The sequence below is a fragment of the Eriocheir sinensis genome, chromosome 21 (assembly GCF_024679095.1).
Source record: "Eriocheir sinensis breed Jianghai 21 chromosome 21, ASM2467909v1, whole genome shotgun sequence".
In the NCBI taxonomy this organism is placed as follows: Eukaryota; Metazoa; Arthropoda; class Malacostraca; order Decapoda; family Varunidae; genus Eriocheir; species Eriocheir sinensis.
In genome coordinates, this window is record NC_066529.1 from 979215 (window position 1) to 997509 (window position 18295).

Below are 18295 nucleotides of genomic sequence, written 5' to 3' on the forward strand. Positions count from 1 at the left end.
GAAGGGAGGATGGAAGAACGGGAAATGCGGTCTGGAAGAATTGTGGAAGAGACTGAGAAAACATGTAAGAGACGAGATGTGAAAACCAGGAAGGGAAGGGAAATAGAAATGGAGGTGGAGAGGAGAGAAGACGAGGAGGAGATACCAAGAAAAGGAGAAGCGAAGAGAAGAAGAAAAGAAGGAGAGAAAGGGGAGGAGGGAGGGAGAGAGGAAGGCGAAGAGAAGGAGAAGGGAAGAAATGGGGAAAGACATGGCAGTGAGAGAACATTGGTGAGATGGAGGTATACAGGTGAAGGAAGGATAGAAAGGGGAGGAGGGAGAGAGAGAGGAAGGCGAAGAGATGGGGAAAGACGTGGCAGTGAGAGAACTTGGGTGAGATGGAGGTATACAGGTGAAGGAAGGAGAGAAAGGGGAGGGAGGGAGGGAGAGAGGGAGCCGTATCATTGTGCAGGTAAGGGTTGTGGCGGCGGCGAGACAGGTGCGCCGCTTTGAGGTTTGGTCGGTCTGCCGCCGCCGCTCATCTTCCCGTCTTCACTCGTTGAGGCTGAGTGAGAGGGATTCTTTTTACACGAGGAGTTTTCTGAGAAGCACCTCCGCGCGCCTCTGCCGCTGTGAATAGAGAGGAACATGCCTTTAAACAGGACAAGTGAAGCAGTAGAAGTTGTGATAGCTGCCCCACGACGAATGTTACTGTGAGAGGAGACGCAGACTTGAGTACTTGGAGAAAGCTGAGAGGCGGAAGGCTGTAAAGAAACGTGCTCAGCAAACCAAAGACGATTGACGCTGAATGACGCAGAGAGACAAAACAGGAGTGAAAGGAAATAGTTACGGTGTTGTGAGCGAAGAGAGGAATGCAAAAAGAAGTAGATTTAGGTCACAGGAGGGAGATAATAAATAACGTAGACTTGAGTACTTGGAGAAAGCTGAGAGACCCATCAAACCAAAGACGATTGACGCTGAATGACGCAGTGAGACAAAACAGGAGTGAAAGGAATTGTTAGTGTTATGAGCGAAGGGACTAATGCAGAATGAAGTAGAAATAGGTCAAAAAAAGGAGATATAGTAGATTAATGTGTTCTATTTAAGCAAAAACTACAGACACACATGATGACGCAGTGAGACAAAAGAGAATTGAAAGGAATAGTTGTGCTCTGAGCGATGAGATGAGTGCAAATTTAAGCAGGGAAAGGACAAAGGTGGAAGGCAGTAAATAAATGTATGTATACCAAACCAATACATCCAGACACACAATGATACAATAGACAATAGGAGAAAACAAGAATGCAGGGAAATATTTGTATTGTGAGCGATGAGAGCCATGCAGAATGAAGCGGAGAGGTCAAAGGGCGCAGGTATTACAGGCATACAGCGATAGAGAAAGAGGGAACACGATACGGTCAGAGACAACAGGAGTGAATATATTATTGTGCTGGGAGGGAAGAAGAGAAATGCAGAGTCGAGCACAGAAAGAGGACTGAGGAGGAAGGTTGAGCGAGGATATGTTTTTTTTTTTTTTTTTTTTTTTTTTAAGCTATTCCAACACTCAACACGGAAATTTACATTGAGTCGGAGAATGCAGAAGCGAAAGGATGTGCAGTTAAGTAGTTTTACCGCGAGTTACACAGCATAACGGTATATCCAGTCTTGTCATACATTGCGAGGCTACAGGAAATGAGTTAGAAGTATATTTAAATCTTGTTAGGTTGTCGCTACGAAAAGAAATTATTAAAACGAGATAACTGGAAATATTTCTCTCTCTCTCTCTCTCTCTCTCTCTCTCTCTCACGTAGGGTATTGGAATTCAAATCAAGTGATCACAAAGGAAATCAGATCAACGCGTTAATTTGATGTGCGAGACGAGGGGATTCTGACGTCAAGGGAATCTCTCTCTGCCGGCAACCTTCTCAGACACACAATGCACCTCTTGGCTATCCGCTGAGCCTGAACAATCGACCTAACCTATCCCTTGTGATCCCCCTAAGCACCCTCACTTGAACACCGATTGGCCTCCTGTAGAACTCGAAGCTGGTCTCGTTAGTCACTCAAATCCAGTTCTCGTGCGCGCGTTGTCTATATACCTGAGGATTGTCATGTTAGGTTCAGTTGCCTCCAAGTCCCATCTGTTTGCTCGGTTGGTTACTCGTTATTGGGTCTGTTATTGAGTTGTAGCCAGACCTTAATCCCTCTCATCCTCCTCCGACTGGACCGGGGATTCATACATACCTCCATGGATCCATATGACTGTGTTGCTCACCTGTTGGCTACCTGTTGTGTGTGTGCGGGGGAGGGGGGGTACCTGGTATGTTGTATTTTGTTTATATTGACGTAAAGGCACTTAATATCTCCTCCATAGTTATTCTTTTGTGTTAGTATTTTGGGGGGCACTGCTACTGTGTATTTACTGGTCATATGGTGCGTGAGGGTGTGTTTACGTAAAGAACTTGTTACCTAGCGCCACTCAAAGCTCATGTTAGGCGCTGCACGATGTCGTAATTCAGATATATCGTCCGGCGCTTCCTGGCGGTTAATCGTCGTCTGGAGCTTTGTATGGATTTATAGAAGAACTGGATCCGGGGAGTTTTCTCAAGCGGGAGATAGATTTCTTTGGCTAAGTACGCCCGTGGGAATCTGAAGTGTGTGTGTGGGGGGAGGGGAGCGTCTTTGTGTGTGTGTGTGTGTGTGCTTTATGTATAAGGAAGAAGCAAAAACTTTATACTTTGAAGCTTGCTTAATATTGTCGCTATGGATTGCTGACGCCTGCATTTTTTTTTTATGAAAGCCTCACCTTGAGACGTCACCGTCTCCTCGGTGCTCCCTTTGTCCGAGGCCGCAGTCTAAGTTAGGCTCAGAAACAGTATCCAGTTGATTTACTGTTATCTGCTCGGCCAGCACTTGGCAATACTCTGGGAGTGTGTCCATTTCAAGGGAGTTTAGGCCGCGTTAGCCGTGCCAGCAAGGGACAGCTTCAGCCTCCCACGTGGAGTAAGATCCCTCCACATTTATGTAGGTTTCCGAGTAAGAGCCTTAAGTCTTCAAAGGCCTCCGCCGCCAGTCTGAGTGGCTGCAGCGGCGTAAGTCTCAGGTACTGGGGAGCAAAACCGTTGCCGGCAGGCTTGTGCCTTTTGTCGCAGGCTTACATCAGCAATCTTTTGTCGTAACCATCGCGGTGGTGTGGTGAATACGTGGCAAGACCTGAGGGCTGATGGTTCTGCAAGAGCTGGCCAGGTAACAGGTGCGGAAGGTCTCGTCATATGGTGTGACATATTCATCACAGGCAACATCTGGCGCCACAGTGTGTCTGTCAAAGGTACAGGTGTTACACTGTCCTGCTCAGAACCGTCAGCGGACTCACCGTTGTTCGCGTCATAGCACCAGGCACTGTCGCTACGCTAGACGTCTAACCGTGGACCCTTTGGTGGCGGCGGCACTCTCGATATTTGCCGCAGCAGAGTCACACCTATCAGGCAGGGTGTGTACCTGTGTACCTTCACGCCTTTACTTCACTCAGTGCGGCGAAGAGAAGCAAGGATCAGTCCGCCCGTCCCCCGTCATCCCCTGAAGACCCGGAGACCTGAGGGTCTAGAGGAAGAACGACCCTTCCCCGCTTCAACTCCAGTCCGCCTAACGATGGAGACCCACGACCACACCAGTCCCTGACACACAACTCTTGCCTCACGTCCCTGCCGCGCCCCATGACACACACACACACACACACACACACACACACACACACACACACACACACACACACACACACACATACAACGGTCGTTATGAGTGTGTGTGTGTGTGTGTATGTGTGTTAGAGAGAGAGTGTGACCGATCTTTCCAAGCCACTGCTCTCCCTTTAATCCCGGTGACACCTTCATGCTTGCTGTTTTTAGCGAAGCGAATAAACAGCCGCCTGGGCCTTTGTGTGAGTGACGTCTCCCCTCGCTGCCAGACGCGCCGCCCAACAGGTCTTACCCTTAATCACCGCCGTGGAACACCTGATGTATCGGGGACAAACAGGGTCATCCACTACGTCCAGCCCGCCCTCCGTGTTGCTTGAACCTATCACAGATCACAGCTGCAGCCTGCGTACCGAGGGATTGGCGTCGCAGGGGTGAACACAGCAGTCGAGGAGGGTGAGAGGGGGGCAGGCTGGCTGGTGTGACGGCGTGAAGGTATATAATTAGCGCAGAAAATGGGAACATTTCACCGTCGACGAGGCCAGTGGCTCACGTCCAGGCAGGCGCCGCCCCGCCCTGCCGCCCGCCGCCCGCCCGCCTGTCCCTCTGTCTCCCCGCCCGCCCGCCTGCCTGCCTCATGATTTTAAAGAGTTGACAGTGGACCAATATGATAACTTTTCTCCCAGCCTAAGACCCCCCCCCCCCCCACACACACACACACACAGCCCACTGCATGAAAAATAACACCTTTTCATCATTTTCATCACACAGGTATGCAATCACCAGCAGTCTTCATTTTCTTTGACGCTAACTTTTGCAGACATCACTATACCCCCCTCTCCTCCTCTCCCCCCTCCCCTCATCTCTCTCCCGATCTGACAGCGTGAAGGACAAAGGCGTGGAGGAACAACACAGACACACGCAAGCACACACACACACACACACACACACACACACACACACACGCGGACAAAACACTCCACACCGTACGGCAGCAAACAAGTGTGTGCGTGTCGCCCATAATATTAGCACAGGGCTGTTTTGACAAGGCGGGAGCTGTGCCGACCATCTGCATAATGCGCGGCGGCCCAGCACCGCGCATTATGTTCACTTCGTTTATTATTTCCATTTCGTTTATTATTTCCTGTTTTCCATTCTTGATCACAACTCCTTTTTTCCATTCCCTTCAACAGCCAATCCTCAATATTTTCGTTTTTCATTTCTTTTTCGTTTATTATTTTTCTTTCATTTATTATTCCTATTTTCCATTCTTGATCTCGACTTCTTTTTTTGCATTCCCTTTAACAGCCAATCCTCAATATTTTCGTTTTTCATTTCTTTTTCGTTTATTATTTTTCTTTCATTTATTATTCCTATTTTCCATTCTTGATCTCGACTTCTTTTTTTGCATTCCCTTTAACAGCCAATCCTCATTATTTTCGTTTATTATTTCTACGTGGTTTATTATTTCCATTTCGTTTATTATTTCCTATTCTACATTCTTTATCACAACTCCTTTTTTGCATTCCCTTTAACAGCCAATCCTCAATATTTTCGTTCATGACTTCTGCTTCGTTTATTAATTTTATTCGTTTAGTATTTCTATTTTCTGCTCTTGATTTCGACTCCTCAGTGACTTCCGTCTTTCAATATTCTCCGCCATATCAATTTTCACTATTCCATCTGTTTATTACTATTATCTTAAGCATGAAGGCCATCACATCATCATCAGCACCATTAACTTATTTTCCAGCGGCGTAATTCGACGTGAAAGCTAAAAGTGTAGCGAAGTGAAGACAAAAAAGGGATACGGCCGATCAGGTTACTTTCAAAACGCTCGCTCCATTTTTTGTTTTTTGTCCTGAAAGGTGAAGAGGTCGTGGAAGGAGGATTATGACCAGCGCCTTATGATGAGGAGGGGCGAGGGAAAAATTCTGGGTGTTGTTCCTAGATAGTGGCTCCTCCTCCTCCTCCTCTTCCTCTTCCTCCTTCTTCTTCTCTGTCTTTTTCTTCTTCTTCATAGTTTTCGTCTTCGTTTTTTTGTTTTTTTTGTTTTTTTGTTTTTTTTCGTCTTCTCTTTTCCCATTTCCTTCTCCTCCTCCTCCTCCTCCTCCTCCTCCTCCTTCTTCTCTGTCTTTTCTTCTTCTTCATCGTTTTCGTTTTCGTTTTTTTATTTTTTTGTTTGTTTGTTTGTTTTTGTCTTCGTCTTCTCCTTTTCCACTTCCTTCTCCTCCTCCTCCTCATCATCATCATCATCATCCTTCTCATCCTCCTCCTTTTTCTTCTACGTGTTCGTTTTCGTCTTGTCCTTCTTCTTATCCTTTTCTTTCTCCCTTTTCCTCCTGCTCCTCCTCTATCCTATCTTCCTTTTTAGTCTCCCCCTCGCGCGAAGAGTCTAATAAAGTAGTGGAAAAAAAGACTTTATACAAGGGAAGATAGGAGGAGGAGGAGGAGGAGGAGGAGGAGGAGGAGGAGGAGGAGAGAGGAAAGAGAGAGAGAGAGAGAGAGAGAGAGAGAGAGAGAGAGAGAGAGAGAGAGAGAGAGAGAGAGAGAGAGAGAGAGAGAGAGACAGCGGATTAATGTAATGCACACACACACACACACACACACACACACACACACACACACACAGAGCTTAAGTATGGTCGTTCGGTGTGTGTGTGTGTGTGTGTCACCCATCACTCCTATGTACACTCCTTCGCGACTCCCCTGTACAAAGGATCCACGTTCATTGAGGGAAGTTTCTAAGTTAGCCAATATGTTCCTGTCCTCTGAAGGGGCTGCTAATAAGTGGCATAGATTACGTCAAAGTTGGGGACTAGTATTGGTGGAAGTAGTAGTAATAGAATAGCAATAGCAGTAGTAGTAGAAGAGGTAGTAGTTGTAGTAGTAGTAGTTGTAGTAGTAGTGGTGGTAGTATTAGTAGGAGGAGGAGGAGGAGGAGAAGGAAAAGGAAGCTGAGAAGAAAGATAAGGAGGAGGAGATGACGATGACAAAGACGAAAACGCAGACAAAAAGATGAAGAAGAAGAAGAAGTTATATTTCTTGTTGTTGTTGAAGTGACCCTTTCCTTGCCTTTTCTTTCCTTTCCCTTGTCTTTTCTCCTTGCTTGGTCTAAGTTTTCATTAATTTCCTTTGATTATTCTCCTCTCCCTTCCCTGTTCCTGCTCTTGACGTCCCTTCCTTTGTCTTATGCATTTCCATCTCATATAATCTCCCATCTTACCTTTCCTTCACGCCCCTTACCTTTCCCTTACCTTTTGACCCTTCTTATCCCTCAGCATCTCGTCTACCTACATAATATCCCAGTCTTTTCCCTCTCCCTTACCTTACCTTTTGACCATGATCCCTTGACGTCCCATCCCCTTAAGCAAGTTCCCAGCCATTCTTCATCCACACTCTGCCGCTCAATCAGGTACTCACGGGTTGGGCTTGAGGAGGGCAGCATGGTCGCCAGAATAACCTCGTCGAAGGTGAAGTGGTAGTGCTGGAAGATCCGCTGGAGGCTTGGGTCCCGCTGCATGGTGATGATCGAGTCCTTGAGCGCCCTGTTGTACTTCCGCACGTGGAAAGACGAGCTAGGCAACACGACCCCCACGGAGAGGCTGTTCTTGTTGTGATGCTGCTGTTGCTGTTGCTGCCCCTCCCTCGGAACCTCCTGCAGGGAAGGTTTTCTGACCTGGTGTGTGGGCCGCTGCCTCTGCCAGGGCGGAGTCTTGTGTTCAGAGCCCTGTCTGCGGGGGTAGTGGCTGCCGGTGGGGGGGAGTGTGAGCGTGGCGGCCACAGACACGAGGCACACCACCACGGCCACCCTCCGCATCCTGCCCGCTTCCCCTCGCTGCTTCCTTCCTCCTCCTCCTCCTCCTCCTCCTCCTCCTCCTCCTCCTTCTCCTCCTCCTCCTCTTCTAGTACGTCAAGCTCTCCTTTATTTTCTTTTTATTGCACTTTCACTCTTACTTCCGTTCCTCATTCCTTTCAACTATTTTATTTAGTGCCAATATTTTCTTAACTTATGTTTTCGGTTTCCTCTTATCTCTTATTCACTATACTCATGGCACGTGCTACATCTTATCGTCCTTATGGTGCGTGTGAGGTGAGCTACGGCGCCATGTCAACAAGAACCAGAATTAAAAGAAGAAGAATATGTCTAAAAGTGCTTTTCTCGGAGCGGATCAGGCGAGGACCAGGATTGAATGTGTAACGATCTCTCTCTCTCTCTCTCTTGTTCTTTGGCAGGTCGGCGCCGCGATGACTGATTTCTTCACTCGAGGCTGTCAGTGAGGCGTGAATCATCTCCCTCCACCACCGCCACCTCCGTCATCCCTGCTACCGCTACCGCCACCAACGCCGGCAAACAGGTGCATTTCAACCCTTTCTGTGTGTGTGTGTGTGTGTGTGTGTGTGTGTGTGTGTGTGTGTGTATGTGTGTCGCCGCGGCCTCACCCTCAGCTTGTCCCGGCCCGGCGGTGTGGCGTTATAAGGCGTGGCGGGATCATTCTTTCTTTAGTACTTATCAAGACTAGACGAGCGACGCACCGCCAGGGGGAAGCAGCCGTGTAACACTCCCTCTCCCGCCTCCTCCCCCACGCATCGCCGTGGCCACACTGACCAATCACTCACTCGAACACTTGCTTATATACACCTTGAAACACTCAGCTTGTCATTGGGGTTTCCAGTGGCTTTTGGCGATAGTGGTTTCTCTTATAGTAACGAGAAATGTGTAGTTTTTCTTTGTTGTTCCTTGGTATCCACTGACACTTTCATATATACACCTTGTGACACTCAGCTCGTTCTTAGGGTTTCCAGAGGGTGATTGCGATAGTGGTCTCTCTTACTGTAACGAGAGATAGGTTGTTTTCTTTGTTTATTTCTTAGTTTTCCCCGTTTTCAATCACTACTTTGTGCTACTTCCCGTAACGTCCAAGAGTCGTATTTTATCACTTACTATCAATAACTTTTTTCTTCTGTTCTTATTTTCCGTTATCGTGTCATTTTCTTCCCTTCTGTATTTCGCTTCTCTTTTCACTCACCCTCCACTCTTTTCAACCTTGCTCTCCTCTTCCTCTCTCTTATTTCATTTTCGCTTCTGTGTCCTGTCTTTCTCCCTCCTCTCTCTCCTTTTTATGTTCTCTCTTTTTTTCACTTTCCCTAAACTATTTTTCCCCTTTCTCACCTCCTCTGCTTTCCATCCCTTATTTCTTGTTTCCTTCCTCCTCTTCTTTGCCTCTTCTTTTCACTTCCTTATCTCCTCTTTCTCTCTCTTCAACTGCCCTTCTATATCCAGTCTTTCACCGTCCTCACTTTTTTTCACTCTCTCCCTTCACGTCCTCGCTGCTGCCAACACGGGTCTCCTTATATCTCTCCCCTGAACGACACGTGTAAGAGTCAGGCTGTCGCAACCCTCGCCTTGATGGGCTCACCGACGTAGGTCCTCCCGTCGCCCGAGACACGGCACCACCTGAAAGCAAAGAGGGAGGAAATTTAGCGACTTTATAGGCTTAGAATGCATATGGGACGGATGGGAAGGGAAGGGAAAGGGAGGAGGAGGGTATGGGTATGTAAATTTCTCTCGATAAATATCTTGTAACTAGTTTATTATCTCTCTCTCTCTCTCTCTCTCTCTCTCTCTCTCTCTCTCTCTCTCTCTCTCTCTCTCTCTCTCTCTCTCTCTCTCTCTCGCTCTCGCGCTCTCTCGCTCTATCTCACTTGATCAAATAAATTGTATCTTTCTTGTCGGCAAAGTTCACTCTCACGTACTCGAGGTGTTAAGCTCAAGTGGGCAGGAGGAGGAGGAGGAGGAGGAGGAGGAGGAGTGGGAGAAAGAGGTAGAAGAAGTAGAGGAAGAGGAAGAAGGAGAGGGAGAAGGAGAGGAAGAAGGAGCAGAAGAGGAAGAAAAAGAGGAAGAGGAGAGAGGATAAAGAGGAGAACGAAGGAAAAGAGAACGAGTAGAACGATAATAAAGAGAAGAAAAGAGGACGAGGAGAAGAGAGGAGGACAAGAGGAAGATTAGGAGGAAGAGGAGGAGGAGGAGGAAACATGAGACAAAAGGAAGGAAAGTTAAAGTTAAAGGGAAGGAAGGAAGGAAGGAAGGACTCGGTAAAGAAGGTAAAATTTTAGAACTTGAACGTGAAAGGAATCTAAAAACGTGAGAGAGAGAGAGAGAGAGAGAGAGAGAGAGAGAGAGAGAGAGAGAGAGAGAGAGAGAGAGAGAGAGAGAGAGAGAGAGAGAGAGAGAGAGAGAGAGAGAGAGAGAGAGACCAAAGAGTACGAAGAAAGAGGAAGACGAGGTGAATATGTAAATGTTTAAAAGGAGATCATGAGGATAAGAAACCACAGGAAGTCTGATAGGATAGAGAAAAGAAGGAAAATAAACGTAAGATATATGAAGAAAGTGGGTTAGAAGTGAGAGAGAAGAGTGAGAGAGGAGACAGACAGGCAAGCGAAAAGGTGAAAGCTGCTGGAAGGTCATGAGGGAAGGAGAGGTGAGGAGGATGAAGGAGGAAAGATGAAGGGAGGGAGGGAGGGAGGGAGGCATAGACGGAGGTGTTATCTTCGCTGATGGACTTCACTCACGTCAGTAAATCCTGCAGCGATATACTGGGCTTATAGTGTCAGGCTCTGATCTCAAAGGAGGCGAGAGAGAGAGAGAGAGAGAGAGAGAGAGAGAGAGAGAGAGAGAGAGAGAGACAGACAGACAGACAGACAGACAGACAGACAGACAGACAGACAGACAGACAGACAGACAGACAGACAGACAGACAGACAGACAGACAGACAGACTTAAATTAATGAGCAATGAAGGAAAAAAATAATACCAAATGACGTAAGAAAAAAATTGAGTTTACTGATACCCATTTTATTCCATCGTTTAATATAAAGAAGGAAAGAATATAATATAATGGGGGAAACGAGTTTGTTGATATCCACTTTATTTTATCGTTGAATGAGAGAAAAAATAATGAAGTAATTAATAAAATGAAGAATGGGATGAGAGTGAGAAATTATGATAACCGATTCCCGTCCGATTTCCATCTTTACTTTTTTCGTGATTTCTGGCTTCAAAAAACGTTACTCTTCTCTCGTGTATATCAACCTCTTACCTGTGTGCCCATCCTTGTTAATGACTCTGCTATATGTTATTATCCTTTCCCTTATTCTTTCCTCTCCATATTGTCTTTTCCTCCTTTATCTAAACGTAAATTTACCTCTTATCTCTTTCCATTCCCGATCCCTTCCCTCCTAACTCCTCTACCTCATTCCTCAGCCTCTTTTATGATCTTTATCCGTGTGTCACTCATCCCTGTGGCCTCCAGCGGTTGCCTTCTTTACCTCGCTCTTATATCTTTCCTCTCGTCGTTTAATTTACCATCCATATGTTTTCCCTCTCTTCAACCTTCCTTTTCTGCTTCACTTCGCTTTATTCCGAGTCTTACCTTGTCTTTCTGCGTCCTTGCTTCCTTTTCTCATGTCATTTCTTTGCCTATAATCTCCTCGCCTTTAGCTTCCCTTCCATCCTTCCCTCTCCCCTCATATCTCCTCTCTCACTCCCTTACCAGCCCTTTCCTCCTCCCTCTCTCTCCTTCCATCCCTTACCCCTTCATATCCCCTCCCTCATTCCCTCATCATCCCTTTCCTCCTCCCTCTCTCTTCTTCCATCCCTTACCCCTTCCTATCCCCTCCCTCATTGCCTCACCATCCCTGCCCTCCTTCTTCCCTCTCTCTCCCCCCATACCTCACCCCCCCCTCTTCATCTCTACTCCCTAATCCCCTCATCCCCCCCTCCACGCCCTTACACCCCTTCACTCCCTTCCCTCTCCTAACTCCCCAGCTGACAAGGACAAATCTTATCAAGCTAATGAATATGACGCAATTAATCCAACGTCGGAAAAATTTACATGTTTGATTCTCGCCTCAGCAAGCGTCGGTTTTAGTTTCCGTTGCGGGTCGTCGGGTCCTGTGCGGTGTGTGTGTGTGTGTGTGTGTGTGTGGCTGGGCGAGATTAGAGGTTAATTATTTCCCTTGGTTGTGGCTTTGTTCTGAGCTGATCCCGACTTTTTTTTCGTTTGTTTTCTGAGAGTATTAAGTTGTTTCTCTCTCTCCCTCTCTCTCTGCTTTGTTCGGATGGTTTGCTAATGTTTTCTGTGGGTGTTTTTTTGTTTTTTGTTTTGTGTGTGTAGCTTAGAAGTTTTCCTTTAATGGACTTGTTTTATATTTTTTCCTCATTGTTTCAGTTTTTTTTTTTTTTTTTTTTTTTTTTAGCTAAGAAGTTTTCCTTTGATGGACTTGTTTTATATTTTTTTCCCATTGATTCAGTATTTTTTTTTTTTTTTAGCTAAGAAGTTTTCCTTTCTGCGGGGCTGTTTTGTGATGCTTTTTTTTTCATTGTTTTTTTTTTTTTTTTCACAGATTCAACCTTTTTTTTGGGGGTGGGTCTGTTTACTGGTGGCTCTTTTTATTTTCGTTTATCTTTTGTTTATGTTGTTTATTGTCTTTTCGTTTGCTGCGATTCTCTTACTTTGTTTTGTTTTTTCTTGCTCCTGCTCGCTTGGTTTGTCTTTAGCGAGCCTCGTATTAGGTTTGAGTGAATAGAGAGAAAAGTCGTAAATGAGGCCAGCGGTTCTATTAGGCAGTGATATATCGAGTAGCGGGCTTTTTTTATTGTTTCCTTTTTTTGTGCCCTTGTGCTGTCTCCTTTGCTGTAAAAAATATATATATTGTAGATTTTTATTCCTCTCACGGTTTACAACGATTATTCCTTTATCTCTCTACTTCTATCAATATCATGGTTTAATTCTAATTTAATACGTGTTCCAACAGTGTTTCCTTTATTGATTCGCTTTTTATATGCTGTTTTCAAATTATTAAGTCACTGATACATATTTCTGCTATTTTCACGCGTGTTTTCCACATAACGTGTTTTTCAGCATTATCTTTTAGCGGTTAAATGAATTTTTGTATACTATCAAGTGAGTTTCTTCCCTTCACTCACTGCGTCGGGCGAGTGTATTCCCCCAGCGAGCATCAAGTGACCGCGAGGGGGCGAGACGAGGGGGGCACCGGACTGCGGGTTGGGGTCTCGGGGGGGTCTGTTTAACACACTAGAGAGGAGGTGCCACTCTCCTCCCCCTTCTCGTCCTTTCCTTTCCTCTCCTCTCTCCCTTCTAGCCTTTGTTTCGTCCCCTTTGCTCGCCGGCGCTCCCCTGTCGTCCCATCTCTTTCGTCCTTGCTCTCGCCCACTTCCTCTCTCTTTCTTTTTTCCTCTAGCTCCATCTTCGTTACTCGTCCCTTCTGGCTCACTCCTCCTCGCCCTTCCTCTCCATTTACTTCCCTTCCTCTCTTCCCTCCTCTCTCTCTGATTTCCCCAAGCAAACGAAAACCCGTGGCGTGACCTGGTTTGAGGCGCCAAAACTCTCGCGGGAGGTTTCAGTATTCAAAAGAAAGTTCATTCGATATGTAAACTTGACGAATTTTACCCCGAAAGAAAGAATGGAGTGAATGCGTGAGAAAGTTCGGGGAATGTATGCGTCTGTGTGTCTGTCTGTCTGTCTGTGTCTATGTGTGTGTGTGTGTGTGTGTGTGTGTGTGTGTGTGTGAGAGAGAGAGTTCCCCTCATGGTTTCCTTAATGTCAGCTCATTTTGTTACTAATGAAGAGCTAACGGAAAGGACAGGAAGCGTTGAGTTCGGGTCATTGGGATAGATAATAGTGGACCCGAGTTATTAGTGGTTCGGGGTCCATTACTGTTTATCATGTATATGAACGACTTTACGTTCGATGTGTGGGAAAATGAACACCTAAGTAATTACATATCAAATGATACAGATCTTGGCCAGTCCTACTGAAAAAGGGATCCGGGAGTGCGTGTGATCTCTGACCCTCGACCTAGAATTCACTGTATTAACGCAATCATGTGTATCGCAGATGAGTGGCGAGGAATGAGTGGCTGCGAGAGAAAAAAAAATAGCTAATTATGATATGAAGCATGAGTAGCTTGCTCATATCTCGACCTATTAGCATATGATTAGTATAGTATTATTTTACAGTATAGGAAACAGCTCAGTGGCAAAACAAAATGAAAGAAAAAGGCACGCTAATCAGAATAAATCTTTAGTAGGTGCAGTAGAGGAAAGCATCAGATAAAAGCATGTACCATAATTACGTTACATGACTGAGGCGCTATCTATCTAAATGTGGGAATTACAAAGAAAACAACGCGTATGAGCACGGGTTATGGCGACGTTCATAGGTGGTAGCACTGTCCATCACGGAAGAAGCCCTCGAGTAATGTGAACCTGGCATGCGGTGTCCGTAGACTTTTACGGGTGGCTGTTTAGGCAACGTTCTTCGTGTTAAATATTTTTTGCTCGTAGCCGTTGGAGAGTTTGTGGCAGTCTGGTGGAAATGTTGCTGCTAAACCTTTTACTGATCAGATTATTGATGTTAAATGTGGCAGGAGATTTACCGAGACTATGTTGTTAAAATAAATGCTAAAACTTTATCTATAATAGAACTACGACTACTGATAATAATAATAACAATAATAATACTGTTACTACTGCTAGCACTAATAATAATAATAATGCTACTACTACTACCACTAATAATAATAATAACAATAATAACAACAACAACAACAATACAACGCGTGTATGATACTTCACAAAGGTTTATACGCATAACATGAATGTGTGTGTGTGTTTTAACAATGCATCACTCTGAAAGAATAACGTTGCGGTGATTTGTCTGTTTTTGCGTTATCGTTGTTGATGGCGGCTGATGGTGACGATGATGAGGGATGAGAAGCGGCCGTCCATCAGCGTGGTGGCCGTGATGGTGATGGAAGGTGACGATGAGCGCCTGATCCGTCACGTCCGCGCGTTGACGAGAGTGTTGGTGATGGTGATGATGGTGATGACGATGATTTGTATTGCATTTTGATACGGCAACAGGAGAACATATTAAACTTCGTAACTTCATCATTTGGGTTTTGAGTTTCGGATTTCAGATGGGCGTGAGCGATAACCAGGTGGAGGAGGAGGAGGAGGAGGAGGTAGAAGAGGAAGAGGAGGAAGAGCACCGGCCGTGTTCGTTGTGTCGTTTACTTTAACCAGTTGACTAAAAACCCTGTCCCGGGCGACTCCGCGGCCATCAGACAAAATTGACCCGCGCATTAAAGGGGAAATTGATGCTCTTAATCTGTCCTCTCTCTATCTATCTGGCAGTCTATCACTCTATCTCTCTGTCTTTATATATCTATCTTAACATTGTCTCTTGCTGTATCTTCCTTGTCTTGGGAACCTCAGCCTCCCTTTTCTGCCTCCTTCATCTCCTCCTCCTCTTCCTCCTCCCTCTCCTTTCACTCGGCAATCACCTGTGGCATCCGTATTGCCACTTTTCCTCCCTCCCTTTCCTCACTCGTGTCTTTCTCAGTCTCATCCTCCTTCTCTTTTCTGTTTTGTAATCGTCGTTCATCTCCTTTCCCTCCTCATCCTCATCCTAATCCTCCTACTCTTATTTTTCTTATTTCTCCTTCCCCTTCCCCTGCTCAAGGGTTGTGATTAAATTATTCGATGGTCAGAAAATAGAGAGATGTCGTTCCGCCGTGTTAAATAAAAAAAAACATTACTATCGAACACAGATTGTAATTATACATAAAACATTCGAGGGAGGGATCTGCGAGTCTAAAATGTAGGAGAATATCTTGCCCTAAAGCACTTGATACTTGAAAGATCTGCCTGCAAGAAAGCTAATGCGATGCTCAACTTCAACAAGGAGAACTTTGAGACCAGGCTGCCAGAGGTATCGCATGGCTCGTAAGTGCGGCTTCACCTTCAATATACGGCGCAGTAATAATGATCCCCAGTCGCAACGAGGATACCGCACCGTTCGAAAAGGTCACAACAAAACATGCAGCATCACTGGAAGGTTAAGCATACTGTAGTGAAACCAGAATGGCGATCTGTGTTTACGTGAAGTCGATCTGCAGTAAATAACAATAACAAAACGGATTCTTCGCTGTATGCTGAATATTTTATTATTATTATTATTATTATTATTATTATTATTATTATTATTATTATTATTATTATTATTATTATTATTATTATTATTATTATTACAGTATGAAGTAACAGTGCGAAGCAAACAACAGATAATGGCGTGTCTCCCTCTTCCTGACGATGCGCTAGCGGAGGGATAGACGGGCGAACAGGATTTCCCTTCCTTTTTAACTCTTTACCTCCTCCGCATCATCATCATCGTCATCATCCTTTTTCTCTCCTCTTGGTAGCCGCCCAAATTTGTCATCCTTTATTTATTTATTTTTATTATTATTATTTTTTTTTTTTTTGGGGGGGGGGCTCTTACTGTTTTCGTACCCTCGCCCTTCACTTCTTTTTGCTTCACCACCTCATCTCAGAGTTTTTTTTTACTCCTCTTTCCCTGCTTCATTTTTGCTTCTCATCTTTCCCGCTTTTCTCCTTACCCTTCACTTTTTTCTACTCATATTTCGCCTCCTCCTCCTCCTCAGCCACTCGTTCGAACACCGGAAACTGTAATTCTCCCTGCAACGGTTTATAAAAATCAAGAACATGTCTGCAACACTTACGACGAACCGAACCTCAAAGTATGGCTTCTCGGTTTTGTAGAAATAAGCTCTCCCGCTCGGCCAGCTTCCTAGACTTCTTCCAAGATATTCATGAAAATTGAGACGAGCATATTCCCAGCAGTTAGAAATCCGGACTTCCAGAAACCTCAAAGCAAGATGAGTAACGTCGATCACTTTTTTACACGCCAAACTAAACCGAGAACTAGAACTATCAAGGTCAAGCGAGGCGATGCGGGTCAGACTTTGGCGGTTTTTTTTTTTTTTTTTTTTTTTTTTTTTACTATCATCCTCCACTGAAACAACCTTCCTGCAGAGACACTTCATGTGAAAACGATCAACTCTTAAAAATCGCATTGACCGTTACTTTTTTGCATCACGAGTGGATTAAACGGCCCCGCACGTTCAAAGGCTAAGTGCTTTGGTTCCGACATGGCCGGTGAATTGATTATATCACTAAGCGGGCACCTCCTTACAGGCCAACACACTTTATGTTGCCTGCTCTTCCATGTTTCCACCCTCCCTCCTCCTCCGCCTCCGCCTCCTCCTCCTCTTCCGCCCCCTCCTCCTCTCCGTCTCTTGTCAAGTGCAGACTTTGGCTTTCCAGTCACAGGATATTTTTGTCCATCTTGGAATATATCAAATTTTCCTTTCCTCACCTCCTCCTCCTCCTCCTGCCATCTTCTCTTTACATTTCCACTTCCTCCTCTCCTCCTCCTCCTCCTCCTCCTCCTCCTCCTCCTCCTCCCCTTCAATCAGCTCTTAACTTCCTGCTTATCTCCCTGTTTTCTATTTCAGGTCCATTTTCTATTCCCAGCATCATCCCGCGTTCGTCCCTCCCTTCCGTCACCTCGATACACATCTCGTCCCTTCCTCTCATCACACTCGCATCTTCTCACTATCTCTCTCTCTCTCTCACTCTGTTCCCTCCCCTTCTCTTTCCCATCTCGTCCATTTATCCCAAGCTACCCTCGGCGCTCCCCTTCGTCTTCCTACCGAGAGGGACGATCTAGCTCCATAACAGAATCCGAGCCAATGAATTCATGTCCATAATCCATCGGGTCGGTCTAAAGATAGGCATCGTTCCCCACTTCCAGCCACCTGTGCACCACTCTGGCCCTGTATGGAGCTTTGGCGGCGGCCCTCAGTGACACTCTCGGCAACACCTCGCCTCCAACACGCCTCAGTCACCACTCGCTGCCCCCTTCCACGCCCTGCTGTCAAGTGTGATATTGAGAAAAGTGGTTCGAGGCTATAAGTGAAAAGGAAGGAGGGGAAGAGACACGGATGGAAGGAAGAGGAACGAGAGGAGGAGATTTGGAAGAGGAGGAAAAGAAAGAGGGAAAGGAATGTGAAGAGGAAAATCAAGAGGCAGCGGAAATGAAGAGGAGAAAGAAGAGGAAAAGGAAGAAAAAATTAAAAGAAGGAGGAATAAATGAAAACGAGAAGGAAGAGGAAGAGAAAGAAGACGAGGAGGAGGAGACGGGGAAGGAAAATGAAGAAAAAATGAAGAGGAGAAGGAAGAATAAATGAAAAGGAGGAGGAAGAGGAAGAGAAAGAAGACGAGGAGGAGACGGGGAAGGAAAATGAAGAAAAAATGAAGAGGAGGAGGAAGAATAAATGAAAAGGAGGAGGAAGAGGAAGAGAAAGAAGACGAGGAGGAGGAGACGGGGGAGGAAAATGAAGAAAAAATAAAGAGGAGGAGGAAGAGGAAGAGAAAGAAGACGAAGAGGAGGAGGAGACGGACGAGAAAAATGAAGACGATGAGGAATAGGAAGAAAAATAGAAAGAGAGAAAAACAGGAGGACGAGGACGAGGACAGAGAGGAGCATTAACACAGACAATAAAGGAACACATAACGCCGATAATTATAATTGATTAAATAAACTCAACACAGAAAACACCATTAGCGGAGAGTGGAAAAGAAGGAGGGATCAAAGACATGTTACGATTGCCTTACAGAAAACGTTTTTAGCGCGATGATCAGAGGAAGAGGAGGAGAAGAACCAGCTAATGAGGGG

General features: G+C 45.5%; 1 protein-coding gene and 1 long non-coding RNA gene across 6 annotated transcripts in view; one reads left to right on the plus strand and one right to left on the minus strand.

Moving 5' to 3' along the window:
- LOC127001480 (glutamate receptor ionotropic, NMDA 2B-like) overlaps positions 1-7513 on the minus strand; it is a 204719-nt gene extending 197206 nt beyond the window's left edge. For both annotated transcript variants that reach the window (XR_007755303.1, XM_050866034.1), the window contains exon 1: positions 7095-7513. Coding sequence is in view for 1 of the 2 variants with exons in the window: in XM_050866034.1 (XP_050721991.1) it covers positions 7095-7491 (397 nt within the window). In the remaining variant the exon portion in view is untranslated. The remainder of the gene's footprint in view (positions 1-7094) is intronic.
- Positions 1-18295, plus strand: part of LOC127001482 (uncharacterized) — a 125718-nt gene that overhangs the window by 76591 nt on the left and 30832 nt on the right. For all 4 annotated transcript variants that reach the window (XR_007755305.1, XR_007755304.1, XR_007755307.1 and 1 more), the window contains one exon: positions 7908-8029. This is a non-coding gene — a long non-coding RNA (uncharacterized LOC127001482). The remainder of the gene's footprint in view (positions 1-7907; positions 8030-18295) is intronic.